This window comes from Cydia splendana, chromosome 18 (genome assembly GCF_910591565.1).
Source record: "Cydia splendana chromosome 18, ilCydSple1.2, whole genome shotgun sequence".
NCBI classification, from domain to species: domain Eukaryota; kingdom Metazoa; phylum Arthropoda; class Insecta; order Lepidoptera; family Tortricidae; genus Cydia; species Cydia splendana.
In genome coordinates this window covers 10586417-10597205 of record NC_085977.1, presented here as the reverse complement: position 1 = coordinate 10597205, position 10789 = coordinate 10586417, and the positions used below count along the sequence as shown (strand labels likewise).

General features: G+C 35.9%; 1 protein-coding gene and 1 long non-coding RNA gene across 2 annotated transcripts; one reads left to right on the top strand and one right to left on the bottom strand.

The window, feature by feature from the left end:
- Positions 1-940: 940 nt before the first annotated feature.
- LOC134799597 (SAGA-associated factor 11 homolog) lies at positions 941-3541 on the top strand. The gene is made up of 4 exons (XM_063772032.1): positions 941-1375; positions 1496-1685; positions 2518-2661; positions 3270-3541. The coding sequence occupies exons 1-4, from the start codon at positions 1021-1023 to the stop codon at positions 3496-3498; spliced, it is 918 nt and encodes a 305-aa protein (XP_063628102.1). The 5' UTR covers positions 941-1020; the 3' UTR covers positions 3499-3541.
- A 2883-nt stretch (positions 3542-6424) lies between these two features.
- On the bottom strand, positions 6425-10251 carry LOC134799596 (uncharacterized). Its single transcript, XR_010145431.1, has 2 exons — positions 7541-10251; positions 6425-7409 (listed from the first exon to the last, which is right to left on the bottom strand). It is a non-coding gene; the product is annotated as an uncharacterized LOC134799596 (long non-coding RNA).
- Positions 10252-10789: the final 538 nt, after the last annotated feature.

The following is a 10789-nucleotide window of genomic DNA, read 5'->3' as shown; positions in this document are numbered from 1 at the left end:
TCAGCGAGTCTTCCAAAGTTTACATAGGTAGTCGATTTTAGGAGTGCCAACGACAAGGCGGAGATCGTGTAATTCGATCCATCAGCATTTCAATCTACATCTACAAAAAATTGCATCAAATTATTGTTAGAAAGAATTAATAGAATTAAGAAGAACAGTTTTATTTTTGTCAATGTTTCAAAAGTACAAATAATTTTGGTCCAACCTGTATAAGGATCATAATAGAGTTAGAAAAGAAAATAAAAAATTGATAGCACACGCAGTGCAAGTGTTATTTTAAACGTCAAACTGCTATGAAATTATGACGTATAAAAATAGGTAATTCTTGCACTGCGTGTGCTAACAAAACTGTTGCAGACTTCTCTTGGTCTGACTCTATCAATATTTCATGGCTTGTTTGAGAAAATATTTTTTAAATACAAATGATTTGGCACCTTGTCCATCAAAATCGGCTTATTAGTTTTATTGCTGTGGTGAAAAATACGATGAAACCTCCTTTAGGTTTTACCGTAACTACCAGAATAAATGGATATTTCATTGCATGAAAATATCAGGATTAACAAATATGAATAAACTAAATTATAAAACTAATAATAAAACTTTTAAAGTTTCAACAATTCGCGCGTAAAAAAATTTGACGTTTGGTGCTCTCTAATGTTGCCAGGTATTGTGAAAAGGAAAGTCAATCTGAAAGAATAATTTTATGCCCCGAATTATAAAAACAAATATAGCAAACAAAGGGAAATCTCTCTTCTATACATCGTCGTGTTGTCGTGAGTAAAAGTTTATTAATATACATTCCTCACTACAGTAGCGTACATCCTAACTTTACTTTTATAGTAATTCCCGGCAACATCCCGGAATGATCCCGGAGTTACATTCCTACGCCTGTCAAATTTGAAAATCATTCGATGCGTCTCATTCATTCGCTCATCACTCCATTCAATTCATGGTCTTTATTGAATTGAGTTGTGAAAAATAAAATAATTTGGTTTGATTTATTAAGTGTAAATAATCACAATGAATACCATCGTAAGTGAACTTAGTATGAATGACTTAAACAACAAATTCTTTGAAATAATGCAAAGCGAAAGCAATGCCGAAGACGCAGCCAATTTTATTTACGATAGTGTACTCGACGATGTCGCGATTGGATTTATTTTCGAGTTCCACCACGGCCTGAAAACTGGGTTGACGGATTTATTAGAAGGAGAGAAAGAAGACGAAGAGCCCTACAAAATTATAAACTCGCCGGAATGCGATGTGTTTGGATTTTCCGTGTTAAAAAAGACTGCAGATAGTAACTGTTCTTGCCCGAATTGTGAGAGGCCTGTGTCGGCAACTAGGTTCGCTCCGCATTTAGAAAAATGCATGGGTAAGTCCTGAGAGTTAAGCAATTTAATTTAAGTCCTATGTTAAAAGTATTTTTTTGTTACTATCCATATTCACACATTTTCCTTGTCTCCATAAACCATGTTAACCATTTTTTTTTAAGGAATGGGTCGCAATAGCTCCCGCATTGCGTCCCGCCGTATAGCCTCAAACAGCCGCGAGCCAACCTCGTATGCTGGACTCCTTAGTGATGACGAAGATGATGCAGACTGGGCTGGGGGTTCCTTGCAAAATGAACGCAGGAAGAGAAGGATTAAGAACAATAATAATAGGAAGCCTAGTAAACTCCATAAGTAAGTTTCTTGAAATTATTATAACATAATAGTGGTGAGAAGACACATTTTGTCATAGAGGTACTTTCACACTTCTTGCTTGTAAGTCTTCTGCAGAATAACTGGCAATTAAGCAAGCAAGCTTTCTAAAAACTTAGTTACTTGCTTATCCGGAACTTAAATGACCATATTACTGGATCATTAATTCATTACTTGGTTTGTGCTTCTGCATGGTTATTCAGTGAGGCATTTTAAGTTAAAATTGCCCTCTTTACTTGTTAAAGATACCCTTGAAAATAAATACCGTAAAATCGGGTAAATTTAGTCCACAACTTACAACTATGGTCCAAATTCAAGTTCCAGTAAAATATCTAGGTATGTATAGTATTTTTCGAATTATGTTGAGTATATAATATAGAAGGAGTATTAGTGTATCTACACTCCAAAATAAATGTAACGAGTACAAATCATAAAGGCTCATTAAGAATCAATGTTAAACACTGGATCATAGTTGTGCTTAAGGACTGTAGTTACCTGATTTTACGGTACCTACAATTAGTTTTACAACATGACGACCGGTCTGGCCTAGTGGATAGTGACCCTGCCTGCGAAGCCGATGGTCCTGGGTTCGAATCCCAGTAAGGGCATTTATTTGTGTGATGAACACTAGTATTTGTTCCTGAGTCATGGCTGTTTTCTATGTATATAAGTATGTATTTATCTATATAAGTATGTATATCGTCGCCTAGCACCTATAGTACAAGCTTTGCTTAGTTTGGGGCTAGGTTGATCTGTGTAAGATGTCCCCTAATATTTATTTTATTTATATTTATTTATTTAATTACCTTCACAGTGGCAACAACAGGAATAATGGAAACCAGAACTCTGACTCTAACGATGGTGTTACCTATGACACAATGACTGCCAATGACAAGAAAACCTTACTGCTGCAGATTTGTGGTGTGGTGTCTGAACACACAAAAAAATTATGCACTAGGTATGTCAAAGAAATAAATTACCTAGTTTCTCTTAAAAATTGCACACACATATACACAATCTAAAATTCTTATAATGGAAGTGGTGTGGTTTTAGCTATTGCTCAACTTGAAGTGACTTTGTAACAAAGGATTTGAACCGCTTATTTATCATGTTGCAAAAATCAAATATATCTCCAGCTCCATATTCATAGGTGGAGGCTCCACTTTTTTTGCACTTTGGACTGAAAAAAATATGAATAAAGTTATTAAAAACTAGTATTAAATAAATCTGGAACCTGAAACACAGGAAATAAGTATAATATTAGGGTTCCGTACCCAAAGGGTAAAAACGGGCCCCCATTACTAAGACTCCACTGTCCGTCTATGCATCTGTCTGTCTGTTACCAGGCTGTATCTCATGAACCATCATAGCTAGACAGTTGAAATATTTCACTGATGATGTATTTCTGTTGCCGCTATAACAACAAATACTAGAAAGAGAATAAAATAAATATTTAAGTGGGGCTCCCATACCACAAACGGAACGGAACTCTTCGTGCGCAAGATCGTATCCCACTTGACAGGTTTTTTACTAAACAAATTAAACATAATTATTTTCAAATTTCAGATCTACCAGGTGCCCTCAACACACCGAGGAACAACGTCGGGCGCTCCGCAACACCGTGCTAGAGCCCTCGACCCCCGAGAGCGGGCTCGGCGCGGACGACGCGGGCTCCCCGCCGGACTCGAGCCCCTCCTCCTCCTGCTCCTCGTCCAGCCGCAAGAGGGACCGCCACCGGGCCCCGCCGAAACCTAAAAATAAGAGGGAGAGAATGTCGCCTAATGGGAGGGAGTAGACGTGCCAATTTGGTTGGGATGATCAAACTCAACTTCAACTATCTTGTAATTATAGATATGGCTGTTTTGTTAAGAGAGCTTTCATAAGAAAAGTCGAAACAATGCAAAATTTATGATAAATTTAGGACTTTACGCTCATTATTAGAAACAATGAGTACTTGTTCCAGTAAAAGCGTCTTCTTATCTTTAGGAATATCGTTTTAAATATTAGAAAAAGGACTTATTAAATTAGTAATGATTTTTTTCTGATGGCCGTTTCCGAAAAACCACGTGAAGCACTGACTTGGGAGCTCTTATTTGTAAATGTTGAGAAGTTTACTCTGCTAAAGCTGACTATTTTGTACTACTAATATCCCTAATATGGTACTTAAGACTTTGTACCTTAGGGTGGACAGGGTGGTATTCCATTTGTCCAATGTTTTGGTCTCACTCTCAAGTCATTGCGTCTCACTCTCTCATTAAGCAAAATGTGAAACAAAATACACATTGGTCAAAGAAATTGGACAGGTGGAAGACCACCCTTAAGAATAAACCTCATTGTAAGAAATTACTTTCTGCCTATTTATACCAAAAAGTAAAATTATTTGTAATGGAATGTCGTAAAGTCGCATTTTACGTGACAAGGTTATTTTATGGGTCTCTATTGTTTCCCAAATAGTTATAAGTCGTAATGTATTGTTTGTCCGAATTTTCGTTAGTCATAATTGGATTTTTCAGAAACGTGTATTTTTTCAGGATTGCCATAAAACAAACCTAACCTAACCTATCTATAGAATAACCTTACGAAAATCCTGAAAAGTTTCAGTTTTATGACTAACAATACATTATGACTTAAAATTTTATGGGAAACAAAGGGACCCCTTATTTTATCGTCTGGGATGGAATTGAAACGATTTTCTTTACATTTGGAACAGCAGCATACATTACACCGACACAGGAAGCCTTAACTGAAAGCAAAAAGAATAGATAGTATAGAGGGGTCCTGTCATTGTAAATTTTGTAGTCACTGTAAATTTACTGCCATCTATCGACACACGACTAAAACTCAAAATGAAAACGTATAAAGTTATCAAAAAATGTATATATATGGATAAATGATTTTATTATTTTTATATCATTTTGATCCATGTTCATTCACTGATATCTATGTGTTAAAATTGTTAAATATGAAACGGTGTCGTCACGCCATCTAGCCGAGGATAGGCTAAAGGTGTGTGCGGCATCTATTCGAGAATGACTTTTACTTGAATTCCGAGGCACGTTTTTTCCTTAGACTTTATTCGTCTTATACGAAGTTACATATGTCTTTGCTGAAAGTAACTCCCATTCCGTCCCCGTAAAAATCACAAAATGCATGCTACAAACTTCAAAGACGATTAGAGTTAGACCAAGCTAAGTTGCAGCGATTTTAATAGCACAGACTGTGCAAGGGTTAAACGTCATTATTTCATAGAAGTCAATCAACATCGCTGCCGACTTAGCATGGTCTAACTCTATACACTTTGTGCTGCTCTTGTTTGCCATATTAAGGATAAGGAAAGAAAGAGATGGAACACGAATGATTGAGCAAACATGGCCGTGTGATACCGGCATGTGTCTCACAATGACCGCGCATTTATTCGTCATAAACTTGATAGTTAAACCTAATATTTTAGACGAATAAAAATTATAGTCAAGCTTCATCAACAAATTATTAATTACCTCTTGTACTGATGATTACGAAATGCCTAATGTAAATATTAATGTATAGGTACTGTACATATTATTATAACTGTTAAATGTTAATGTATTCATTCCTGAATATTTAATGGAACTTGAACTGTGTGCATCTGCATTTATTTAGACAGGGTTTTGTATCTGTAAACGTAGAATTTAATGTAAAACGATATGTATAAATCTGTACACGGCGGGCAGAAGTTGATAACTCGCGGGAAAAAATGGAAGAAATTTGAACCTTATGCAATTTAATTTAAAGTTCAAATTTCTTCAATAAAATATCTCGAGTTATCAACTTCTTCCCGTCGTGTACCGAAATTGTTTAATTGTATGAATATTGTCAATTTTAATGGAAAATGAAAATGTCAGGCCGAAATTTGTTTTATTGTAAAATAATCAAGAAATATCTGAACTAGCAAATGTTCCGGGCAATGTAAAAAAGAATAAAATAATGTAATATGTAACTACATTTTCGTGTTTTATTCCACATCGTCTCATTTGTACTAACGTTCGTGACTACTCTCTAAATACCGGACGAAAAAATATTGCATTACCATTATCCACCCTGGATGGCTACTAGCTATTACACCTCACACTAGCGTCTTTTGAGCGTGGGTGTCTAGTCAGTTGCGTCGAGCAGCAGTCAGAGTTGAAAGACGCTTGTGTAGTGTGGGGTACCCCTTAAGGTGGAGGTTCGCGCCGCGACAGAGACAAGCGACCGAGACAGAAGACCGCGACCATCACTTGACCATAGGCAACATATAAGCGACAGTTCGCGGCGAGACAGAGACGCGAGAGGTCTCTGTCTCCTCGCGGAGGCGCAATGGTCGCGGTCTTCTGTCTCGGTCGCTTGTCTCTGTCGCGGCGCGAACCTCCACCTTTAGGGTGGTATTCCATCTGTCCAATATTGAACCAAGATATTGGACAGATGGAATACCACTCTTAGCTAGAGTGGAAGTTAGGAATGTCTTGATAAATGGAATTAACGATTACATTTTGATGACTAGAATATCATACATAGCTAGCTTAGTATGGCTTTATTTTGCTAGATAAAGTAGAATAGCAAAGCAATAATGTTCTAGTAGCTACTATTGACTTTCGCAAAGTACCGCATGATTCAAATGATTACATTATTCAAATTAAACATGCGTGGATGAAAGTAGGTCTTCAGATAAGTTCGTCGCATAACTACTATAAATACAAAACAAATTGTAAAAGAATAAACCATTTATTTGATAATCATAATAGTAACTGTATTGAAATATTTACATTATTAATATAATAGATATCACATAAAAACACATCTCAAAAGAATGTTAGCGAAACAATGATTTCCAAATGTACGCAGTACCCTACCAGTACCCTACCATACTGTGTATCTTTAGGTATTTAAATAAAAGTAAACAAAATCTACCCTCAAATGGCTCCTTAAGCCAGTTGAGGGTAGATGAAAACATTACATGATCAAATACCTAGTGTAGGTTAAAGTCAGGTCGTTCAGTGACTGATCCAGGCGGTTTTGTATTTTATTTACTATTAGAAGTATTAGAACAAATCAAATTTATTTCAGTTTATAGGTTTTGTATTTTGTTGGTTAACCAATAAATGTTATAACTACCCGTAAATGTAGAAATTGTTTGTTTACTTTTATTTAATTACCTAAAGATACAGACAATAAATGATTTTTAAGATCTTTGGAATGGGCGTGTAAAAAGAAAGACAATAAGTACATACATACCACGTTTAATAGATTCAATTAACGCTAGTGGCTTAAATTTCCTATAGTCGAATAATAAAACTATTGTTAGCAAAAACATGCCACCCCTTAGGCAGCACGCAAAACATCGTCTTAAATAATGGTAAAAGTAGTCAAAAAACAATATTAATCAACATTTTTGACGTTTTCAACCAAAAGGTGCCACATTGTCGGTCGTCGATAAGGTTGATATCAAATTGAAGCTACATGGAAATAGCGCCTTAATGACGATCGACAATAAGTACCCTTTTGGTTGAAAATGGCACATTTTATCAAACTCAAATTTAACAGTATTCCATTTGTGCTTCTTCAATAATTTGACATAAATTTCGAGTGTCAACAGACAAGTGGTATTTTCAATTGACTCGTCGTCTCATATTATCGATAATAAAAATTAAGTACTTTACTAAGATTAACTGCCTATAAAGCTCTGGTTTCCTAGGATAGCGGTGCCGTCATATAGCGGCCGTCTCCATACAAAATACTACGACAATACGACATCCATATTTAACCGTATTATCTTGTATGGAGACGGCCGCTATATGACGACACCGCTATCCTAGGAAAACCGAGCTTAATGGCATCTCTGTTTGATCACAACTGCAATGTTTAAAGAATTGCCTTTGGCAAACAATTGTCTTATTTTTATGTTTAAGATACAGCAAAAACTGAAAGATTTACTTGCATTTTTTACCATCTGCGCGCTTATGTTCACATTTTTATTAAGTATAAGCCTTTTCTCACTAGACTTTTATCTGAATTGATGTCGACATAATTTATTTATAGCGTATTGCTAGTAAAATGACAATATCTTTAGATTATATTTAATCTAGAAAATAAGCCATGGTATCTTATAATACTATGAATAGTTGCCTAATATTGGTGTTCTTGAATTGCGTTAACTTATGAAGGATGTAATTGTTAATTACACATCTAATCCCTATTTAATTATTGCTCCTGGAGGAATATGTGTCATGCGAACCTTTTTATAGGAATGCGGCGAAAAATGTTCAATTAACTTAGTAGACAAATATGCCATTTTCAACCAAAAGGGTACTTATTGTCGGTTGTCAGTAAGGCGCAATTTCCATAAAGCTTCAATTTGAAATCAACCATATCGACAACCGACAATGTGGTTGAAAACTTCACAAATATATCTTTAATTAAAATTAGCGATATTGGACTGTTTAGACGACAACGGTTACACTCACTTGAATTTTTAGTCGCTATTGGCGACATGTTTCGGGCCCTTCGGGGGTCCTTCCTCAGGCTCGAGTGCTCGCGATGACTGCAACTCGTGCACAGTCGAGTTTAAAATATGTCTCACGAAAGTTTAATATCGAGTAGCGATATTGGTTAGAGTTTTAATTGATATTATATTAGTCAAATTAAACACTTAAGTAAATTGAACACTTTTTTACTTGGCAAATTATTATCCGCGTGACACATTTGTTTGTACTAAGCACCGTATAAGCATCAATGCTGTATGTTACAGTGCGATTCACTGTTTTATGTACAGCCGACGTCAAAGATATGTTTACACTTTTCGCCTTATTACAAAGGAGTAAGGTGCAAAAGTGTAAACATGTCTTTGACGTCGACGTACATCACCGTACCATTGTCTGGATTAGATGACTTTATAAAATGTACACATCTATTAAAGTATTCAAACACTGCAACACACAACAGGAAGTATAAAATAATATTTCGCGAGAATACTACATCGATTACCGATAACAACATTCGTCGATACACGTTACATGACTGCAGAACTCCGAAAACCACATCCTAAGTTCACTGGCTCACGAATATACCATCGACTGCTGCCAATATCCGACATTTAACCCCTTACTGCATGTAATAAAAAATATTTGTTTAAATTTGAACTTTAATAGCTTTCAATAGAGTTGAATATCATATCCGCCATATATGTTGTATGCGGTAAAGGGTTAAGACCGTACTAAAGAGCCGTACAAGCTTCTGAGAGTCCAATATCACGGCACAAAAAAAAATGATGGAAACCAGTACCTAACTACATTGTCGGAAACTAGCAAGGTCACATGCCTCGATTACGACCGCGTAGATGACTTTAATACAATCTATTATTAATATTTTCGTAATTTTGTAGGCAAGTATACCGTATGTCCCAATGGTGAAACACCAATAACAATACTGATTCTAACTAGAATGACGAAGTCGGCACCCTCCATAAGTTTTACTTTCTGAATAAGGCTGGTATTCCATCTATCCAATTTCTTTATCCAATGTGTATTGCGTCTCACATTTTGCTTTAATAAGAGAGTGAGACGCACTGACATTGGATAAAGGAATTGGATGGAATACCACCCTTAGGGCTACTCGGTTATTGTACTTTACCCAAATTGACTTGCAAATATTATCCGTTCTTGAGTTTTTCGGTCAGTAAAAAACGACATAAATTCATAAACCCGTTCTATTTCATTCGCCTCTATCATTTCTTATAAAGCTCAGGAAGTCTACACATTAACGTAAAACACAGCTATAGTTCTAGATAACTACTTGCAAGTCAATTAGGATATGGGTTGATTTAGACGGCGCGCGAACTGGCATGCGATTTTAGTTACATTGCGGACTGTTGGTTAGGTCCAATTCAACCGACCCATCAAAACCCGCAATGTAATGAAACTAACATGCGAGTTCTCGCATCATCTAAATCAGCCCTAATATACTGGTATTACTATCGTCCACACATGTAACTGACAATTCGAAAATGGTCAGTTAAGGCTGTTAGTACACTACCTATGTATTGAAAATCTACAATAGCTCTTATTTTTTACACCTGCCTTCAAGTTTCAAAAACGTCTATAGATTTAAAAGAAATCGTATAAATATAAATTTAGAAACATCTAGTTTTAGAGTCTATGTCTGTATCTTTAGGTATTTAAATAAAAGTAAACAAACAATTTGTACATTTTCGGGTAGTTATAACATTTATTGGTTAACCAACCAAATACAAAACCCGCTTGGATCAGTCACTCAACGACCTGACTTTAACCTACATTATTTGATCATGTTATGTTTTCATCTACCCTCAACTGGCTTAAGGAGCCATTTGAGGGTAGATTTTGTTTACTTTTATTTAAATACCTAAAGATACAGAGTATAGGTATTAGTCTTTCTTTTGACCGTCTTGAGTTTTTTATGTAGCACACAATAGTAACACTATTGAAATTAGTACATTTCAATTTTATAATGTAATCATAGCCAACTGTGCTGTGGCGGTCAAAGTGTCAATAGTTATTTGTACAACAAGAGATCAAAGTTTGATATTTCTTCGAGTGCTTATTTTGAGTCCCGTGCAAGGGAAAGATTCTATAATAGATTCACGAGCGTAGCGAGTGAATCTAATTTAGAATCTTGAGCGTAGTAAGGGATTCAAAAGCGCACGAGATGTAAAAATAACTTTGATCTCGTGTAGTACACAAAATTTTTCACCCTAAGCAGTGAGAACATACACCAGCAGCAGCAGAGGGCAGCAGAGGGACAGAGATAATAGAACCCAAGTATATCGAACTTGTATTAGACCCCGCATGTTGAAATGACATTTGACTATAAAGGTCACTTGAATGTCATTTTGTCTCACTCAGTGAGCAAAATGCGATTTTGCTCACTGAGTGAGACCAAAATGACTCAGTGAGCAAAATCGCATTTTGCTCACTGTTTTTAAGAAGCAAAGTACCCTTGTTCGAGCTGCTGAGGTGAAAAATATTTTGTTCCTGCTCTAACGAAGCTATTCTAATGTCTTTCACGACTTTTCCACATTACAAACTCTATAGACG